At 46.6% G+C, this 21,419-nt stretch overlaps 1 protein-coding gene and 1 pseudogene across 4 annotated transcripts; both read right to left on the reverse strand.

Annotated features, from left to right (window-relative positions):
- Window positions 1-694: 694 nt before the first annotated feature.
- Window positions 695-3,675, reverse strand: LOC119315703 (annotated as a pseudogene).
- Window positions 3,676-7,875: 4,200 nt separating this feature from the next.
- LOC119315270 (disease resistance protein RGA5-like) lies at window positions 7,876-21,101 on the reverse strand. Of its 4 annotated transcripts, none has more exons than XM_037589935.1 (3): window positions 20,066-21,097; window positions 19,576-19,965; window positions 7,876-9,986 (listed from the first exon to the last, which is right to left on the reverse strand). In XM_037589935.1, the coding sequence occupies exons 1-3, from the start codon at window positions 20,470-20,472 to the stop codon at window positions 8,081-8,083; spliced, it is 2,703 nt and encodes a 900-aa protein (XP_037445832.1). In that variant the 5' UTR covers window positions 20,473-21,097; the 3' UTR covers window positions 7,876-8,080. The 4 variants fall into 4 exon arrangements, with proteins under 4 accessions (XP_037445832.1, XP_037445835.1, XP_037445834.1 ...); XM_037589938.1 differs by having other exon boundaries at window positions 9,857-9,972; window positions 20,066-21,095; XM_037589937.1 differs by lacking the exon at window positions 7,876-9,986 and adding an exon at window positions 11,276-12,066 and having other exon boundaries at window positions 20,066-21,099.
- Window positions 21,102-21,419: the final 318 nt, after the last annotated feature.

The raw sequence follows: 21,419 nt of genomic DNA on the forward strand, positions 1-21,419 counted from the left end.
CCTAATGGTGTAGCACCACCCCACCCATCATGTACTTGTAGATGGAGCTGTCGCAGCTTGGGCATCGCCCCTGCCTCGAACTCCATGCATACCATAGCAGAGTAAATTGCAAAAAACCATCACAATTGAGCACCCTAATTCAGATTTTTTTTCAAAAAACCATCATCATTGTGCTAACAATTTTCAGAAAGCACTTATCACTGGATTATCACTGTATTAGAGACGTTTGACAAAAAACTGACCGCTGGGTCCCATGGTCAGGTGCCACGTAGCGAGGACGAGATAACGCCGCTACTAAACAAAACCGGCCCACCTCCCACCTCACGCATCTCTCCCCACCCCGACTCACCCTTTGCTGCCGTCCAGGATCCAACTGCCGGCAGCGCCCACTGCCTGAACGAGGAGGTCTCACATGGCCGGGTCAACGGAGACGCCACACCGTCGCTGCAAAGCCGCCGCGGCCTGGCACCGCGCCGCAACTGCCCCGTCGCTCCATGACCGCCGCCACTCTCCATGTCCCGGCGACAGATTCGAGCATTGCCGGCTTCCGTGCGCCGCCCGGCGACGAATCCAAGCGGTGTCGGCCCCGAGCGCAGCCCCGACGGCGGATCCGGGGCGATGCGACCTCCCCCTGTGCCAGCGGGCATGCCGACCGCCGGATCCAGCACGCGGGAGGGCAACGGCGGATACCAGCTCACGACGGCAGCAAGCACCAGGGCCTCTCCGGCCTCGTCCTCCCGCCTGAGCCCTCACCTGCAGGTCGACGGGAGGGACATCCAGTGGAGACCGTCGTGGCTCCCCGCTGCACACTGCTGTGCGCCAGGGCTCCTTCACTTCGTGATCTCGCCGGCGTTGTGGGGCAGCTCCTGGGCATGAGGAGATCCAGCCCGGCTCCACTCCGATGGGCATGACTGGAGGCGGTGGCTGCCACCGCCGGGGGACGCAGGCGCGCCTGCCGCACCGCGCCGCCCGGGTCGGCCACGACCAGCCACCTCGCTGGCTGTAGCCTGCCACCTGCTGCTTCCTTCGCTTGCCGCCGACCTCCAGCGATCCGTGACATCTCCGACGACGGATCCAAACGGCACCGGCCACCCAGGCAGTTCTCTTTCCTTGTCCGGATGCCGCCGGCAGAGAGCTCACGAACTGCTCGATGGAATGCCAGAGAAAGGGACGAAGAGAGATAGGAGATGCTGACAAGTGGGCTCACATCAAGTTAACGGTCCATGCGGACGGAGTCAATTTTTCATGCCATGTCATCACTTGCAAGTGGGATCCAGCAGTCAGATTTTGCGTCAAACATCTCTAATCCTGTGATAAGTGTTTTCTGAAAACTGTTAGCACAATGGTGATGGTTTTTTGAAAAAAAATCGAATGGTGGTGGTTTTCTGGATTAGGGTCCCCAATTGTGATGGCTTTTTGCAATTTACTCACCATAGCATCAATGAGACGAGTCTAAGGTCTTCCAGAACCGGAAATAATCCTGTGCGGACTATTGGCGGCACCACTATGTTCAGTGATACTCGACACAGAGAGAAACATGTCAATGAGGGAGGGCAGTTTTCCGACAACGTGAACCTCATTAGTCGATAGGTACTCAACCGACAAAGTCAGGCTGCGGAGGCAATGGAGGTCGCCAATCCAATTGGGAACTCTCTTCAATATCCATCCTAGCATATAAAGAACCTCGATATGGAGAGGAGGGTTGGATAACGAGTACATCCGGCAACAAGAATGTTTAGAAAACACACCATTAGCACTGACAAAGAGGTATTTGAGGTCACGGAGCCTCGCAATTGAGGAGACCAAAGCATCAACTATCTCCTCCGCCACCATTTTGCCAGAGAAGCTCAGCATTCTCAGACCAGTCAGCTCATTGCCAATGCCCTTAATATCCTCTAACGAGCTCTTCTCCATATCAGGGCATGACAAAGCACGCAATGATTTAATTCTCGCGATCCCTTGAGGCAGCCCTGTACCATCTGGAAGGCTCAGATGAGACAGTCGTGGCAATAAAACTATATCTGATGGGAAGTTTTGTGCTGATCGACCATTTATTACCAGCGTCTCCAAATGAACGAGCCCTCGAATTTCAGCAGGGAGATCTATGATGCATTCTTTTGCATTAACTCTAACATACCTTAGCTGAAACAATTGATCAATAGGACTGAGGTCGACTGTCGCATCCTTGTATGGAAAGTCATACAAGAGCACTCGAAGGTATGTAAATAGAGAAAGAGGAGGCGTGTAATTGGACTCTCCAAACTGTGCCAATGATCGAACTTGTGACATGCTAGTATCAACGATCACTGATGTTGTATAACTAGCACTTGATTTTAAGGACAATCTACGGACCTTATGTTCGTAGCTATGCATTCTTGCCACATCTTCACAATTATATGCCACACTGATGAAATTGTCTTCTGCACACTTGCTGGTGATCAAATCAAGCATCATGTCGTGTACTGTGCAATACTCCACAGCCGCAAAACTTGAGAGTTCAGCTGGCTGAATAAAGCTTCTATTGATCAGCTCATTAAAATAACTCTTTGCAACATCATCCAAATCTGATCCATGAGAATTATTGACAAAGCCTTCAGCGACCCATTGTGCAACCAGATGACCCCTTCTGATATTTTTATCTTCTGGATGCATGCCAAGGTACAGGAGGCATGGACGGAGATGAAGAGGAAGATGCATGTAGCTAAGGTTTAATATACCCCTCATCTCTTCCAAGGTGGGATTTATGACAAACTTAGCGCCCAGAGAGTTTCTTATGCTCTCCCACTCGTCATTTGATCTTGCTTGACGACTAGCTAACAAACTGGCTATAGTGATGATTGCAAGTGGCAACGCTCCGCACATCCTCAAAATTTCAGCTGAAATATCTTTAAACTGGGGTGGGCAGTCATCTTCAGACCCAAATACTCTATTAAGAAACAACATTCTCGAGTTTAGTTATTAGGGTCTTCATTTTGTAAACACACTCATGGTCGTTACTGCACGCCCCAATAGCCACATTATCCACTCGTGTAGTTACTATTACTCTACTTCCATTATCAACGTCTGGAAATAAACAACCCATTATATTCCATGTCGATTGATCCCATAAGTCATCTACTACAATAAGGTACCTATTGAATATTGTTGCACATATCAGATAGGTCCAATTGTGATATGATTTACAGATGAAAGCACCATAACTTGGAAATGAACATAAACTATGAATAGCATAAGCTAGGATTGAAGCAAGAAAAATGCTATTTCTTAGGTTAATTTTGCATGTTCACACAACATTCGAGCATAAGCCAAGTTAATTTACATGCAAAACTATAAGATAGTTAAAACAAATTTACATTTATCTTATACATGCATGCTCGAACAAAAAAAAGACTACAAGTCTCTATTATATAATTAAAGGTAATGGCTTGAGACCCTACATTTCTACACCCATATAAGAAGTACCGGTTTGTTGGATCCAACTAACCTTAGCCATCAATCTATCTCTAGTATGATGGCTCACAATTTTATTTCTACCTTTGCTAATTTAGCTTTAGTTACATACGCATTTGGGAATGAAGAGAAATTTATTCAGTCAATTTCTCCCATTCGTACGCCCATCTGAAGTTTGCATCTCTCCTCATCCAGGTTTTCTTACCTCAGACAACAATCACACATTACCAGGTGTTTTATTTTATTTTATTTTATGGCTTGCTACTTTACTATTGGCCGATTTTCAATTCCAGAGAGAGAGAGAGAGGGAGAGAGGGAGAGAGCGCGATGGTTTATTGCTAATGACATTATTCTTGCTTTTTAATTTGTTATTAAAAACACATTTATTTTCTTGTTTTTTGTTTTCATTTTTTATAAAATGCATGAAATACATTTTTTATGTTAGTGTGTATGGGTTTGCTAAATCACAATCGGCTGAAATTTAACTAAGTCTCAGTCAAGTTAATAATCCTTCAATTATCATGTTGAGATTCATGCTAAAGTGTTGTGTTTTGTGTTTTATCAAAATACAAATATATTTCCTTTTATCTTTTGTTAAAAAAATAGTTTGTTGTTTCTTTCTTGGTTTTTCATGTTTCCTTTTCTCATATTTTTCCTTTTCTTCCCATTTTCGTTACAATGTTTTTTGTTTTCTTTTCATTTTCCTACATTCCTCTTTATAGTTTACGGGGTTGCTAGAAATTAGTCGACTGAGATTTAGTCAAGTCTCAATCAACTCCTGCGCCGTTAGTTTTGTTTCAATCGAACCGTGTAGGATGAATAGGCTTGGGTAACTCTTTATGTCTTAGTTTTTCCTTGTTGGGTGTAGAGTATGTGTGGTTGCTAGGAGGGAAAGGGGACCTTTTTCGTTGTCTGCTGGACTTTTGGTAGAAACTAGGGTTCTACTGGGTCTAGGGCGGAGATTGTAGGGGAAGGAGGGGGCTGGACGTGGGCGATCTTGCGGTCGTCGGCGGTTGGGCGCCGTCGTGCGCGAGGGAAGAGGCGGCGGCGTTGGCTGGAGGCGGCTAGGGTTAGGTCTTCCGGCTCCCTTCAGGAAGCTGAGCAAATAATAATTGCTTCTTACTTAATCTCAAAACGGGTCCGTACATAAGTTTATATAATCCTCCTAACGATATAATTGGGCTAAGCCCCTAACACGATAAGATAACTGGGCCAGGCCCCTAACTGCCTGGGCTGTAATATATGCCGCTCATAACATTTCTCCCCGCCTGCACAAACAGCTCGTCCTCGAGCTGGAAGGCGGGGAAGCGCTTGCGGAACTCCTCGAGGTGATCAACCGTCGCCAAACACCTCCGCGGCAGCTTGGGCGGGCAGGTCGCCGAGGCCGGCGGCGTCGGCGTCCTCCTCCATGTAGTCCGCAACCTCCAGGTAGAAGAGGTGTGGGCAGACGTGGTTGGGCACGTAGGACTCGTCGCAGTTGAAGCACAACCCTTGGTGGCGATGCTCGAGTAGCTCGCTCGAGGTGAGCCGGCGGAATGGGCGCGCCGTGGTCGCGGCGAGGGGTGCCGCGGAAGTCTGAGCAGGCCGACCCTGTGCGGGAACATCCGGCCAGGGTGGCGGCCCAGCGGCCCGGGACGGTGATGCCTGCTGGATGGCCACCGCGCGGCGCTCGAACGCGCGTGCGTAGTACATGATCATCTGGAGGTCCTGGGGTCCCTGTAGCTCCTCGTCCACACGAATATGATCTGGTAGACCGCCGACGAAGAGTTCGGCCCGCTGGCGAGCCGTCACGCCGGGCGCGTGGCACGCCAGAGCCTGAAAGCGGTCGGTGAAGTCCTGCACCGTAGAGGTAGTGTGCGTGTCCACCCTCAAGATGCAATTACATTTTTTGTCTTTTATCTTGCACATTGCACACAAACAACAAAACATGCTAACACAAGATTCTAAAATCTATTTTTTGAGGCTGCCCCACCTCCCGCGTTGCACGACCACAATTGCACGCGCAACTAGGGTTATTTTATTCTTTTTTATTTTTCAACAAGAACTAATTTCTAATGACATGGTGAATATTTTTTAAATACATAATGATTTTCTAATTACACAACAAACATTTATTTTGAATACACAATGAATATTTTAAAAAATGCACAAGCATTTTTTCTAAAATATCATGACAAATGTACAAATGCTCCCCTTTCTTTTTTTATTGAAAATCTAACTGGAAATTTTAAAAAGAAAAGAAACATTAAACAATAAAATGGAATAAAAGAAACAAAAACAACAGTAGAAAACCGGATAGTACGGAAATCATACAAAGAGCTAAGAGAACCTACAGCCGGATATGACAAATGTGGCCCCTCAAGCGCTTGCGGATGCGCCCGGGCGCGTCCGCGGACAGTAACCGGTTACTACTCAAATCAACACAACTGCATTCAGACATCTCATACTAGATTCTCAAATCCATACAAAAGCATGCAAACGTTAAAACCTACATACTACATAGCTACTCCTCGTCAAGATGTCGACAATCTCCGTGCCTGGCTCCGGGTACATGGGCAGCAGCAGCAGCTCCGACGTCTCCGGCTGCTCCGCTCCAGCCTCCTCCGCCTCTATCTCCGTGTTGAGTTCAGCGAAGAGCGCGTTGGACGCCGCCTGCTCCTGTCGGAGGAACTGCCGGTTGGCCTCCACATACGCCTCATACTGGATGGAGTCCAGGATGGCCTGCTGCTCGCTCCGTCCTCCTCCGCCTCTATCTCCGCGTCGAGTTCGACGAAGAGCGCATCGGACGCCGCCTGCTCCGGGCGGAGGAACTGCCGGTTGGCCTCCACATAGGCCTCATCCTGAATGGACTCCAGGATGGCCTACTGCTCCGTCCGCGGCTTGGGCAGCGGCGAACTCCACCTCTACCTTCGCCATGGTGACTCCCCCCCTCCCCGGAGCAGGCTGCTCTCCCTCCTCCTACGGGTGCACCACCTTCATCGGCTCCGACAGTGGCTCTCCCTCCTCCTCCTCCTCCTCATCCTCCTCCTGCTGCTGCTCCTCCTCCTCATCCGACTCCGCTAGTCCGGAGGTAGCCCGACAATGATGCGGGTGCGCTCGTGCCTGTATCTCCTCCGCGATCTGCCTCCGGTGCTCCGGCGTGAGCATAGCGTACATGGTGATCATTCGCTGGACCATGGCGATGCCAGAGAGCGTGGGAGAGCGGGGGAAAGAAGGCGGACGAGCTCGGGTGGCAGTACAGAGAGGGAGGAGGTGGATGGGCTAGGGTTGGGGGACGCCGACCGACTTAAATAGCTAGCTTTGGCCTCAAGCGGCGAGCCGGAGCGGCGTCACGTGACCCACGGCGACGGAGGAGGCATCCTTCGAACCGTCAGGTTTCCGGGCGTTTCCGCATGGGACCCCATCGCAAGTCCTATATGGCGGTCGTGCCTATATCCGCCTCATATTTGGATTGAATATGCGGGGTGCCGGTCAGCTCGGATGTTTGAGGCCCTTTTGAGGCGTCTGTCTGCCAGATATTTGTGATCGACCAGTGACGAGGCGGGCCGCCCGGACGTTTAAAGTCGGTTTGGAGGGTCGGGTGTAGATGCTCTAAGGTTGCTACTGGCCCGGCCAGTGCAGCAGAACGAGCAGCCCTAACTGAATGAAAAATTGCTGGCCCGAAAACGCACAAGCAAGAATAAGGCCCCGCTTGGAATGTAGTTTTTCTGCCACCCCTGTAATCTTTTACACCTGTATTATACCAGCCTCCAATCAAATGTATTCCGAAAGGTGGTATTTTCTATCCGGTTGTAATATGTGCTTGGCTCTCCAGGTTTCAATCCACTTGTAAAATCCACTTCGACAACAGCTAACGAACTGAATTCTTGTGAAACTTTGGCAGCAGCTGTTAACTGGCAGGAGGGTTCGGGCTAATCATGACCAAGCAGGACGGTCACGTCGCCAAGGAGTACTCCGCCGCCGGTTGAACGGGGAAGGGGCGGGGAGGGATGGCAGAGGAGGAGGAGGAGGAGGGAGGATACCTTGGTGGAGCAGAGGAGGATGAGCGATTCGCCGTCACGGTCAGGTCACGGCTGCCGGCCAACGTCGCCGTCGCGGCCAGGAGCGAGTCGCCGTCACTGTAGCGGCCAGGAGCGAGTCGCCGTCACCGTCGCGGCTAGGAACGAGTCGCCGTCGTCGGCGCGCCTAACCCCCGTCGTGGCCACTGTCTTCTGCGCCTCACCACGTCGCCGTCGCGAACGCCGTTGCTTGACCACCTCGTGGACACCAGCGCCGGCGCCTCCCGGCGGCGCAACTCGATCTAGGTCTCAAGCGAGAGGCGAGGTGGGGAAAAACGACGGCCTCTGGTCTGTATCGGATACCGGCCTGATACGGGTGTAAACGAGAAAACCAGTGTAAAACTTACAGCCCAAAAATGACATGCCAAGCACCAACGAAAGGCCATCCGTTTTTATTTTACAGGGATATATTTTACAGGTGTATTGGGCCCTAAAACGAGGAACCAAGCGGGGCCTAAGGCAAAGGCAATAACAAGGCCGGTCCAAGAACAATAGAAAAACACCAAGACTGAATGAAGAGCTAAAATGGGCTGGGCTACTATTGTATGGTGTACTGAGACTTAGCTTGAGACCTAGACAGACCCATTATTTATTATTTCTAGGAAAGGTCGTCTTGGGTGCACGTCGACCACGCTTCTGAAGGCAGACTCAACATCACGGTGCTTGACGCCGTGTCTGGCAAATACAGAGATGTGATCGAGGGCCAATAGGTGCTCCATGCCTCGAGGCACACCACCACCCCAGCCATTATTTACTTCTAGAGTGAGCTGTCGCAGGCTGGGCATTAGGCCTATCTGAAACTGCATGTGTGCCACATCATGAGAGAAGAGACGAAGGACTTTCAGGACTTGGAATAAGCCCGTGCAGATTACGGCCCCGCCTTCAGCGTATACCCGTAGATCCAGATGGACGAGGCAGGGCAGCTTTCCCACAACATGAACCTCGTCGTTGGACAAGTTGTCGACCCACAAATTCAAGATCCGAAGGAAATGGAGGTCGCCAATCCATGTGGGAACTCTCTTCAGTATCCACCCGGGCAGATCAAGTTCCTCGATATGGAGAGGAGGGTTGGATAATGAGTACATCGGGCCGCAATGATGTTGAGAAGACAAAGCACTGACCTTGAGGTATTTTAGGCCATGGAGCTTTCCAATTAGGGATACCAAAGCATCAACTTCACCCGCCACCACATCAGTATAAATCCTCAACTCCCTCAGGCTGGTCAGCTCAGTAAGGCCATTAATATCCTCTAGCGAGATATTCATACAGTGTAGTGCACGCAATGATTTTATGTTGGAAATCCCTTGAGGAGGACATGGTTGAATCGGAAGGATCAGACGAGACAACCGTGGCAAGCAAATAATATCTGACGGGATGCTTCGTGCACCACTAGATATTTCCAGCGTCTCCAAATGAACAAGCCCGCGAACTTCAGCAGGCAGATCTATTGAGCCTGGGAATGTAGAAACCTTCAGATATCTTAGCTGAAACAATTGACCGATTGCAGTGAGGTCGACTATCGTACTCCTCGTAAATGGGAATATAAACACCAGCACCCGAAGGTACTTAAATAGTGAAAGAGGAGGTGTGTACTTGGACTCTCCAAATTGTGCAAATGATCGAACTTGTGACATGCTAGTATCAACGATCCTCAATGTTGCATCATTGGTGCTTGATTTCAAGGACAACCTACGGACCTTGTACTCACAGGCATGCATTCTTGCCACGCCTTCACAATTATATGCCACGTTGATAAAATTTTGGTCTGCACATTTGCTGACGATCAGATCAAGCATTATATCATGTACTCTGCAATACTCCACCTCTCCAGACTTTGAGGTCTCAGCCGGCTGAATCAGGCTTCTATTGATAAGCTCATTAAAATAACTCTTCCCGGTATCCTCCAAGTCTGACCCATGAGAACAATTGACAAGGCCTTCAGCTATCCATTGTAAAACCAGATCATGCCTCCTGACCATTTCGTCTTCTGGATACATGCCAAGATACAGGAGACATGGGCGAAGATGAAGAGGAAGATGCATGTAGCTAAGGTTTAGTATACTCCTCATCTCTTCTAAGGTGGGATTTGTGGCAATCTTGGCGCCCAAAGAATTTCTTATGCTCTCCCACTTGTCCGTTGACCTTGTTTGATGACTAGCTAATAGACTAGCTATAGTGATGATTGCAAGTGGCAACCCTCCACACTTCTTCAAAACTTCAACCAAAACTTCTTTTAAGTGTGATGGGCAGGCATATCCGGAACCAAATACTCTATTACAGAACAACATTCTTGAGTCTTGTTCTTTGAGGGGTTCCATTCTATAAACACACTCATGGTCATTGTGACACGCCCAAATAGCCACATCCTCCACTCGTGTAGTTACTATTACTCTACTTCCATTCCCGACTTCTGGAAAGATACAACTCATGATATTCCATGCTGATTGATTCCATAAGTCATCAACTACAATAAGGTACCTGTTAATTTTCTTTTACACATTAGCTATACTGAATTATGATATGACTACAAGTTGCAGACGAAAGCACCAAAACATGAAAGTGAACATAGACAAAAAAACAAGGGTTCAAGCAAATTGATGATAGTCCCACCGTCAATTTAGCATGTAAGTAGGCTATAAAGATTAAAATATTATATTTTCGCTGAGTTGGATAAGAGAGAAGGAAAGCAAGTTGTAGATTAAGAGACAACTGCAACAGGGACTCCAAAAAACATTTTGAGAGTGTGAGGCGTGACATAGATTAATAAATTAGTACTTCTTTGTAGCTAACTACTATACATGTTGGCTATTAGCTTGCCTATAGATGACATGGCAACAAGATATAGCCAACACTTTGCTCTACTATTAACCTTGCTCTTATGCTTTTAATTAATAGTCACGAGTTGGCTATAGTTACCGCAGGCCAATAAAATACTTAGGGCACTCACAATGACAATTAGCATAGATAAATGCTGACGTGACACTGTGTAATCAAAGAGGAAAGAGAGTAGAGTTGCAGTATGCTTAGTGTAGATAGGGTCTTTTTAACTCGTTTCTCTTCTTTCCTTCTCTCCACTACTAGGCCACGATGTTGAGATGCAGAAAAAGATCCATAATATAATTGATACAATATCGTTTGGATACGACCCTTAACATATAGTGCATTGAGTTGATTGTCTCTAAGATTTTTTCACTACCTAGGATGACGTGTTAAGATACAATGCACCGTGATTGCCCTTAAAACATGCTACCCCCTCCATCTGGGTTGTAGGTGTTGGATTATAGATGGGTTTTGGCCCATATAAGGCAATAATCCCTGGTTAACTTCTAAGGCCCATTTAGGTGCATGAAAAGTGGCGAGAAGTTTAGTATCATACTGTTAGTGAAATGAGAGTGAGACTCATTTATAAGGGTTGCTCTACCACATGCCATTGAAAGCTTGAGAAGAGGAGTTACACGTGCGCTCCTCCTCCTCCGCCACCCGCCTCGCCTCGTCATGACGCGCGCGCGCCGACGGTTGTGGGAATGAGCCGAGCCTTATTTTTTATCCTGCCCGCATCGACACCATGGACGGCGACTCGTGGATTAGATTAATCGGTAAGGTGCTAATATTTCCAGCAATCCAAAGGGTTGGCAGACAAGGACCACCTTGTGGCTCACAGCAATGAACGTGTCCTGGCTTGGTGGTGTGTCCCCCATGAAAACGATTGCTCCTGAACAGGAGAAGGCGTTTAGGGAGGCAACCACCATCTTTGTAGGAGCAATTCTGAGTGTGATTGGAGACAAGTTGATTGAAACATATATTCATATGCGGGTTGCCAAAAACTTGTGGGATGCACTTGAAGTTAAGTTCGGCACAACCGATGTTGGAAGCGAACTATATGCTACAGAGCAGTTCCATGATTACAGGATGGTTAGAACTCCCTCCTGGATGGAGGAACTTTGCTACTTCTCTCAAGCACTTGAGACAAGAATTCTCTGTTTTGGATGTCATCGGTCATCTAAGTGTTGAGCAAAAGAGCAACTGACTCACACATAAAAGGGGCAGAGGGTTCTTCTAGCGTCAATGTGATGTAGAAGAATTTCCACAAGTTCAAGGGAAAGAACACTGTACAGCAGAATACTACCTTCAAGAACAAGGGTAAGAAGAAAGTCAAAAAGAGAGATGACTGCTTTACTTGTTGTTGAGAGGAACATTGGGCAAACAAGTGCCCAAACAAGTACAAGAAGTCAGGACAGGACTCCAAGCCAATCAATGTGACTATGAGAAACAATGATCGGGCATCTGGGTATGGTAATCTGTTTACCGCACTTCCAATTTATCAGTCCACGGATTGGTGGGTTGACACAGATGCAAATATTCATTTGTGTGCTGACATGTCTTCGTTCTCTTCTTACCAGGTCACACGAGAATGCTTTCGTCCTGATGGGGAATGGCTCGCATGCTTTTGTTCATGGTGTTGGCACGGTAGATCTAAATTTTACTTCGAGAAAGATCATGCAACTGAAGGACGTGCAGCATGTCCGCCATCAAGAAGAATCTCGTTAGTGGCTCCCTTCTATGTAAAGAAGGGTTTAGGTTAGTATCCAAGTCCAATAAAGTAGTCATATCTTGATATGTACTGTTTGTTGGAAAATGATTGATTGCGGGGGTTTGTTTTGCCTCTCCCTAGCGGATTTCTGTAATAAAGACATGAACCAAATTCATTCTAGTGTGAAAGAATCTGAGGTTTGGCATTCACGTCTTTGTCACATTAATTTCGGTTGTATGACGCAGCTAGCCAAGATGGATCCAATCCCGAGTTTCACTTTAGCCAAAGGCTCTAAGTGTCATTCGTGTGTGTAAGCAAAGCAACCTCGTAAGCCTCACAAGCCTGCGAAGGAGAGATACTTGGCACCACTAGAGCTCATACATTCAGATCTGCGCGAGATGAATGTGTTGACTAAAGGAGGAAAGAAGTATTTCGTGATGTTGATTGATGATTCCACTAGATTCTGCTATGTGTATTTGTTAAATACTAAGGATGAGGCTCTGCACTACTTTAAAATCTGTAAGGCAGAAGTTGAGAACCAACTTGAAAATAAAATAAAATGAGTTCAGTCTGATCATGGTGGAGAGTACTTTTCTAATGAGTTCAATTTATTCTGTGCGGAACATGGTATTATTCATGCGAGGACGCCTCCCTATTCACCCTAGTCAAATGGGGTTGCCAAACGGAAAAATCACACTCTAACAGATTTGGTTAACGCCATGTTAGATACATAGGTTTTATCCAAGGCATGGTGTGGTGGGGGGAGGTTGTATTGTGATCATGTCATGTCCTGAATAAAGTTCCCACGAAGGATAATGAGACAACTCCCTATGATCAATGGGAGAAGAAAAGAACTACACTCACTTACTTATGCACTTGGGGCTGTTTGGCGAAAGTCAACATCCGATAACTAAAAGGCGTAAGTTGGGTCCGAAGACTATGGACTGTGTTTTTCTAGGCTATGCCAAGCATAGCATTGGCTGTAGATTTCTAGTGGTGAAATCTGATGTACATGATATGAAGGTTGGTACGATCATGGAGCCTAAAGATGCTACATTCTTTGAGGATATTTTTCCCATGTGAGATATGCAAAGCACTTCTTGACTAGAATCTGATGAGACTCTTGAACCTGTCATTCCGATGGAATATTATGAGCACAAAGGTGATGAAAGTTCCATGAAGGATGACGAGGAAGCTCCTGTTAGAAGCAAGATACAAAGTACCGCAAAGTCCTTGATGATGATTTTCTCGTGTACCTGTGGATGACACCCCTAGTTCCATTTCAGAAGGTTATGCATCACCAGATGCTGACTATTGGAAGGGTGCGGTCCGTAGTGAGATGGTTTCCATCTTGGCTAATGGGACATGGGAAATCACTTATCGTCCTTATGGTTGCCAACCATTGGGATGTAAGTGGGTGTTCAAAACGAAGCTTAGAACCGATGGTACTATTGAGAAGTACAAGGCTAGACTTGTGGCCAAGGATTTTACCCAGAAAGAAGAAGAATATTTTTTAGATACTTATTCACCTGTGGCTAGACTGATAACCATTCGAGTGTTACTCTCGTTGGCTGCCTCACATGGTCTTCTCGTCCATCAGATGGATATTAAGACGACTTTCCTTAACAGAGAGCTAGACAAGGAAATTTACATGCAACAACCAGATGACTTTGTAGTAAATGGTCAGGAAAGAAAGACGTGCAAGTTATTGAAATCTTTGTATGGCCTGAAACAAGTGCCTAAGTAATGGTATGAGAAGTTCAATACAACTCTGATATCTGTTGGCTTCGTTGTTAACGATGCTGATAAATGTGTATACTATCGCTATGGTGGGGCCGAAGGAGTTATACTGTGTCTGTATGCTGATGACATGCCGATATTTGGGACCCACCTTAAAGTCATTGAGGAGGTCAAACTTTTCTATATCATAACTTTGAGATGAAAGATCTTGGCGTGACTGATGTTATCTTGAACATCAAGCTACTGAGAGATACTGAGGATGAAATTACACTTCTGCAATCGCACTATGTTGAAAAGATTTTGAGTCATTTTGAATATTCTGATCGCAAATCTTGTGCAACACCATATGATCCTAGCGTGCGGATTCAAAAGTTTGAAGTCACGGCTATAGATCAATTGAGATACTCTCAAGTAATTGGTTCACTCACGTACCTAGCTTGTGCTACTCGACCTGATATCTCATATTGTTGTCTGCAAACCGAGCCGGTTTGTTTCCAATCCAGGAATGTGCACTGGCATGCTGTTGAGCGAGTGATGCGTTATTTGCAAGGTACTGTGAACTATGGAATTCACTATTCTGGGTACCCGATGGTACTTGAAGGGTATAGTGATTCAAATTGGATATCTGATGCCGATGAGATGAAAGCGACAAGTGGATATGTGTTCACGCTTAGTGGCAGTGCTATTTCCTAGAAGTCTTGCAAGTAGATGATCTTAACGAGATCGACTATGGAAGCATAACTCACAACATTAGACACATCATGCATCGAAGCAGAATGACTTCGAGAGCTTTTGATGGATTTGCCAATGGTTGATAAGCTAGTCCTGGCTATCCTTATGAACTATGATAATCAAATAGTGATTTACAAGGCTAAGAGTTCAAAGGACAACATGCAATCCACAAAGCATATAAGAAGAAGATTAAAATCGACCACACATTCAAGAAACTCCGGAGTAATAGCGTTGGATTATATCCAGACGGCTAAGAACCTGGTAGATCCCTTTATGAAAGGGCTATCAGGATTGTGATAGAAAATGCATCGAGGGAGATGGGCATGAGACCCAGGTAAGTTTCCATGGGGGTAACCCAACCTATGTGATCGAAGATCCCGTGAATTAGAACCTGAGAAAGCAATCCAGCGGTCAACTGGGGAGATTATCCTTACTAACCCACTCCGTTGAAGATGCAATACTCTCATAATATGTAAGGCATGATGAATTTTGTCTTAATGTGTTCCAAAGCTTGTATAAGCAAGATGATATCCTACATAACAATCTTTGGAAGGAACACACCTATGTGAACCCGACTACTGACCATAGTCTATGAGATAGGGTAATCTCTAGGAAGCTCATGAGAAGGCCAGGAGTATGACTAATAAGCTCCACCCATGGGGTTTACCCTTCGGCAGCCACATATCACCTGACACTAGGTGAAACTTCTGCACGCTAAACTGAAAATTCAAGGTATAGTCCATTGTTCATTTATGAAGAAGTCTAATCCTGTTGCTCTAGGTGGAAGTTCAAGTTAACAGTCTCAACTGAAAATTCTGGTATATCAAAACATTGTTTGGAACAGTTGATAAACTTATGTGCCTCGAGATCTGGTGGGGGATTGTTGGATTGTAGATGAGCTTTGGCCCATACAAGACAATAATCCCTGATTAATATCTAAAACCCATTTAGGTGCATGGCAAGTGGTGGGAAGTTTAGTACCATATTGTTAGTGTAGTGAGAGTGAGACCCCTTTACAAGGGCTTCTCTACCACATGCCATTGGGTGCTTGGGAAGAGGAGTTGTAGACGCGCCTCCTTCGTCGCCGCCCGCCTTGCCTCGTCATGACACGTGCGCCGCGGGTTGCAGGAATGAGCCTAGCCTAGCCTTATTTTTGTCGTTCAGGAATGGTTAATTAATCTCGGATTAATTGATGAGTCGCTACAGTAGTGCCATTGTCACTATTGGAGCCCATAGCACAACATGTGATCCTGAAAAGCCAGACTGCTTTCCTCAATGGCCATAATATTTTGGAGGGTCCGATCATGCTTCTCGAGATAGTACATGAGCTAAAATGTACCAAGGGGAAGGGTGTTCTGCTTAAGCTCAACTTCGAGAAAGCATATGATCGAGTGAACTGGGAGTTCGTTCGGGAGGTGCTCCTCAAAAGGGTTTTGAGGTGGGCTTTGGTCACCGCATTATGCACCTGGTCAGTTGTGGGCAGACCGCGGTGACAATTAATGGAGAGACGGGCAAGTTTTTCAGAAATAAGAGGGGTCTCCGCCAAGGCGACCCTAGCTCGCCGCTCATCTTCAATTTCGTAGCGTACGCATTGTCGGCTATGGTTGCAAAGGCCAAAGCAGCGGGGCACATCAGAGGGTTGGTGCCCCACCTCATCCCAGGGGGATGACTCATTTGCAATATGCGGACGATACTATGTTGTTATTCGAGCCTGACAACCATAGTATTGCCTCCATTAAGCCGCTGCTCCTCGCCTTCGAGATTTTGTCGGGGTTGAAAATCAACTTCCTGAAAAGCGAAGTTATCACTATGGGGATGGACCAGCGAGAGAGTATGCGGATTGCAAACCTACTTAATTGCAAGCTTGGGGGCTTTCTGATTAAGTATCTGGGTCTCCCGGTCACCCATCGGAAGATTCCAATCTCCAAGTCAGAACCGTTATATGGTGTAAAGTGGCAAACAGGGTTAGCCCGTGGCGAGGGAGGTTTATGTTGTCGGCAGCTTGGTTGATCCTCACCAATTCCAGCCTTTCCTCCCTCCCACTCTTTACGATGGGTATGTTCCTACTGGCGGATGGGGTGCATGTGAAACTAGACACCCCGCGCTCTAGGTTCTTTTGGGAAGGAGCAGGAACAAAGCGGAAATACCACTTGGTTAAGTGGGCGGCGGTATATAGACCCCAAAAATCTGACAGCTTGGGGATCATCAATTCCAAGCTCATGAACGTTGCCTTGCTTACCAAGTGGTGGTGGCGACTCGCCCAAAATGAGTCGGGGCTTTGGGCGGGTCTGCTGTGGGCAAAGTACTTCCCGGACGAGAATTAGTTTAAAGCTAAACCCTTGGGTTCGACTTTCTAGAATGGGATTCAGGCAGTACGTCCGGCGTTCACGGTAGGGGCCCGTTTCTCCGTAAATGACGGAATGTCAACGCACTTTTGGTTAGACAAATGGCTCAAGGACAGCCTGCTGTGGCAGTTCGTCCCGTTACTCTACCGTATAGCCACGGGCATCAACACAATGGTGGGTGACGCCTTGCATACCTCACCACCGGTGATTTACTTTCTGCGGCCTAGTTGGGACGTGTTGCAGCCAAAGATAGCAAACCGACCTCTCAGCTTGGGGGCTGATGTGGTCTCTTGGGACTTGGCCACGTCCGAAAAGTTCTCGGTCAAATCATTGTATGACAAACTGACCGAAGGAAGCGCCTTGGACATAGCTAGGGGGCTCTGAAAGGCTGGGCTTCCGCTCAAGATTAAGATATTCCTTTGGCAAATGTTCAGAAATCGCCTCCCAACGGCTGACAATGTGGCCAAGCGCAATGGCCCCTCCTATGGCTCTTGTGTAGTGTGCGGGCTCAACGAGGACGCTAACCACGCTTTATTTCAATGCGTCTTAGCTAAGTTTGTGTGGAGTGCCGTTAGGGATGTATTCCACCATAACTGGAACCCAATGTCGGGTTCGGATCTGTTGGCAGTGCTACAAACCCAGAAGGGGGTTAATGCTAGGATGCTGTGGCGTTGCGTGGGTGCGCTATTGTGGTCCTTATGCACGATCCAGAATAAGATTACAATCGAGAAAAAAAAAACCTTGCTCACCCGGCTGATGTAATTTTTAAATGTCATCTATTTCTTCAGATGTGGACACCGTTGGGGAAACAACGCGATGCTAAACACACGAGGGCCACGATGGAGAAGATCAGCAACAATATCTCGAGGCTCCGCCACTCTTGGTAGCTGGATCTTGGCTCTGTTGGCGTCGGTTGCGTTTTGGGGAGGCAAGGAGTGATGCTTCAGTTCGCCTATATTAATCCATGTCTTGTCACCTTAGTTTGGACCTTGTTATGCAACGCTCGTGTTGGCCTTGGGGCCTGTTTGAACTATATGGTTGTGTAAGTTATCTGAACTTATGTGGATGCTCCCTGATGGCTTTACTAATTTAAAGCTGGACATGTCTAGTGTTTTTGTTCTAAAAAAAGATGTTGGACCGTGGGTTCTTCGCGGGCTTGAGTCCTGGCTTGCGGAGTGAACCTTAACTCACTCACTCCCTTCTACACAACCCTAGAGAGCATGTGCCTCCATGTCGTTCGATATCCTGCCTAGAAGAACGGAAATAAGGTTTTTAGGGAGTGTCTCGATGCGGTTGCTCCCGATCCGTCCCTGTCTCTGTCCTCCTCTGCTTCCACTACTTCCCCTACATTGATAGCATGGCTGACGACGCCGCTGCCAAGAAGAAATCCACATACGACGCCAAGGCTGCTGTTGTCGCCGCCGCGTTGGCATGGACAATTGGAGTGTTTGATCTGTTCATCCCTACTAGTTCATGTGCTAGCCATATATGATGCGTTGATAGATGTTTTGTGTCTATGTATACGTGCTCACATGCTTAGGTATCGATATGAGTTGCATACTATGATTGTCATGCTTACAGTTTACTCATGGGTTAGATTAATCAATAAGGTGCCAATATTTCCAGCAATAGGCAGGCATGGGTTTTTATGTCTTCAGTTTAACTAACGAAATGTGTGTAATATGACACAAAATGTGTATGTTTAGAAATTTTGATGAAAAATCCAATGATATATTTTTTAGTGGCATATAACACATGTCTCGCTGGACGCGGTTGTTCTGATCCCGAGTTCATGTTGAAAATGTTTTGATTAATTGCAAAGTTTAATCATTGGATGGCATTTGTGGAAAACGTGAAAAAAATCGATGCTCCAAAATGTTATTCTCAAAAGCATTTCGGAGCATCGATTTTTTTGCCATGTCTTCCACAAATGTCATTTCATGATGAAGCTTTGCAAGCAATGAAAACATTTGTCAATGTTTGGCACACAAACAATTCAGATTTTTTTAAATGTTTTCCCTTTTTTTTTGTTTTTACTGTTCATCCAAGCTCACGGGATCGGAATAGCACTTTCGATGTTCGCCAGTCATATTGATGACCTCCCTTGCATGCCTTACAAAAAATTAATGTACTAAAGAGTACAGTATGACACATGAAAGAGGGTTTGCGGATAACCTACAATCTGTGTTGTGTTTCTAATTAAACCCTTTATTTCAAAACAGAAGGTGTTTTTCTACTTTGTTGTAAGCAATATTGTCTAAAAGACCAACCATAAGCAAAATTTACGAACTACATATAAATTTATGGTTTTGCAGTTGAGGATTTCTGAGGTTACTGATAGAGAAATAACTATATATTTAACTGAATCACCGTTAAGCACCATTTGACCTGAACATGGTACTCATACAAGTATAGGCGGGACGAGAAAATATTGGGTAGAAGGCAAAATATAACTAACTTTAAGTTGACTGAGCTATAAACAAACCATCATGTACTTTGAAACACAGATAATATACTTCTTATGAGGTCATGATTTCAAAAGCAAGAAAGCCCAACAAGATCTAGCATTAGGTTAAAACACATCTTTGACATTAGTGTAGCCACTATACTTAAAAATCACTAAACTATGCCAATTTAGAGGAATGTTGTAAAATGATTCAATTTTCACAGGTATTTAACCACTGAAGTGCACAAGCGACAGCTAGAAGAAAATTATTACCTTTTATGTGTGAGATGCTCTCTAAGACGAGCAATGATATCTTGTACCTCGTTAGTACGAGATGACTCCTCCACCTTGAGATCCAACTGTAGGCTACGGAGGAGGTTTGTCATATCAGGTCTTTGAGAAACCGATACAAATGCCTTACAATTGAATTGCTCTCCTATCTCATCATACACTTGTTTGGCAAGTGTAGTTTTACCAAGACCTCCGAATCCAACAATAGCCACCACTTTGAGTTTTTCTTGGGTATCTTGTAACCAACTTTTAAGTTCTTTCTTTGGGCCATCAATACCCACAAGGCCCGCTACCTCCTTGTAGATCGCCGACAAACGAGGATCAACAGCAATGACATGAGTAGTAGAGTTGATGCTATCGTCAATCTTGTACCTTTGCACGGAGACAACAAAACTAGGTATTTACCAATTTCATGTGAATAGTATTGGAAGTGAGGAGCTCCTATATTAATGAAGAAATGTCAATATTGTACCTCATGCGTCGTTCATTTGCCTGTAGAGCAAGAGCCTTGAGCTCTTCCATCCGATCAGCAATACGATGATGCTTTCGCAACATCTTGAGACGTTTAACCGTCTTCTTTATAAAGCCCGCCTTGGCATCGGCACCTCCAAGGTCTCGCATGAAGTCATCGATGCAATTCTCCATGTCATAGGACATCTCCCTCACATGATCCCTCCAGTTCTTGGCCAAGGGATCCAGTTCATCCATGAGCTCAAGCTTCTCAAGGAGAGCTTTCATGGCGCTAAGCTCGTCCTTGAGGAACGAGGCCTGCTTCCTGACTGACGTGAGCTTCTTGTACTCGTCGCCCATCAGTGCGGCGAGCTTGCCGATGAGGGGGTTCATCGCCCCCATGGTGGCGCTGACCACCGGTGCAGACATCTCAATACCGAGGCTCCTTCTGGTGTTGGCTCAGCAGCCCGCTCGCGTGCTGCAAGTGAGCGTGACGGCGATTCAAAGGGAGGAGCTGCAGTGGTGCCGGAGAAGTCCAACTGGGTGAGCCGGAGCTCAAGAGGTGGATGGCCGTGGCGTATCCGCGGCCGGAGGTGGAATAGGTGGTGGACTGGTGGTGCAGCGGGATATGGGGATGCGGTTGTAGGCCAGCGGGATATGAGGAGCCCCGGCAAATAGCAGCGTGGGGAGTAACGCGTTGGAAAATTCAGCGTGGAAAAAACAGGTACACGGAGATTGCAAGGCTGTGAATCCATTGTGCTGTTTCCTGGAAAGCAGCCAAGAAGACGATTCCTGGAAGCTACTCAAGGAGGAGGTTGATCTTATAGGTTAGTATCGCCACTGTCATTTTCCGCGTTCAATTCCCGGACAACGACAGCCGGAGACGACCCGAGCAAGGAGGTCGTCGCCGGCAATTCCAGGAAGCTTCCCTCAAAGACTCGAACAAAGGGGAGTCGATCTTACAGATTAACATCACCATTGTCATCTGGAAGGGCAACGACAGCCGGAGACAAACCGGTTGAGTGAGGTCGCCGTCGCGGACGACCAATTCCTAGCTGCTCCCGTTCTCCAATGCTTCAATGCAATGGTCCATGCTCCCTGTTGCCATAGGATTGCAAGCATTTGAGTGGTCTGAACAAAGCTTTTGTGCTACTGATGCCGCACTTCGCATTTTAGAATGGTGCATATATAGATCATTGTTAAGCTTTTTCGTAGATAAAGTAGAGCCCCAAAACCACTACCTGTTTTTATCTCTCTTCGGGATCTATTATTAAGCTTTTCCCTAGATAAAGTAGAGCCCCAAAACCACCACCTGTTTTTATCTCTCTTCGGAATGCTGACGTTAACATATTTCGAACCGGTTCTGATTTCTGAAT

The sequence above is a fragment of the Triticum dicoccoides genome, chromosome 6A (genome assembly GCF_002162155.2).
Source record: "Triticum dicoccoides isolate Atlit2015 ecotype Zavitan chromosome 6A, WEW_v2.0, whole genome shotgun sequence".
NCBI lineage: Eukaryota > Viridiplantae > Streptophyta > Magnoliopsida > Poales > Poaceae > Triticum > Triticum dicoccoides.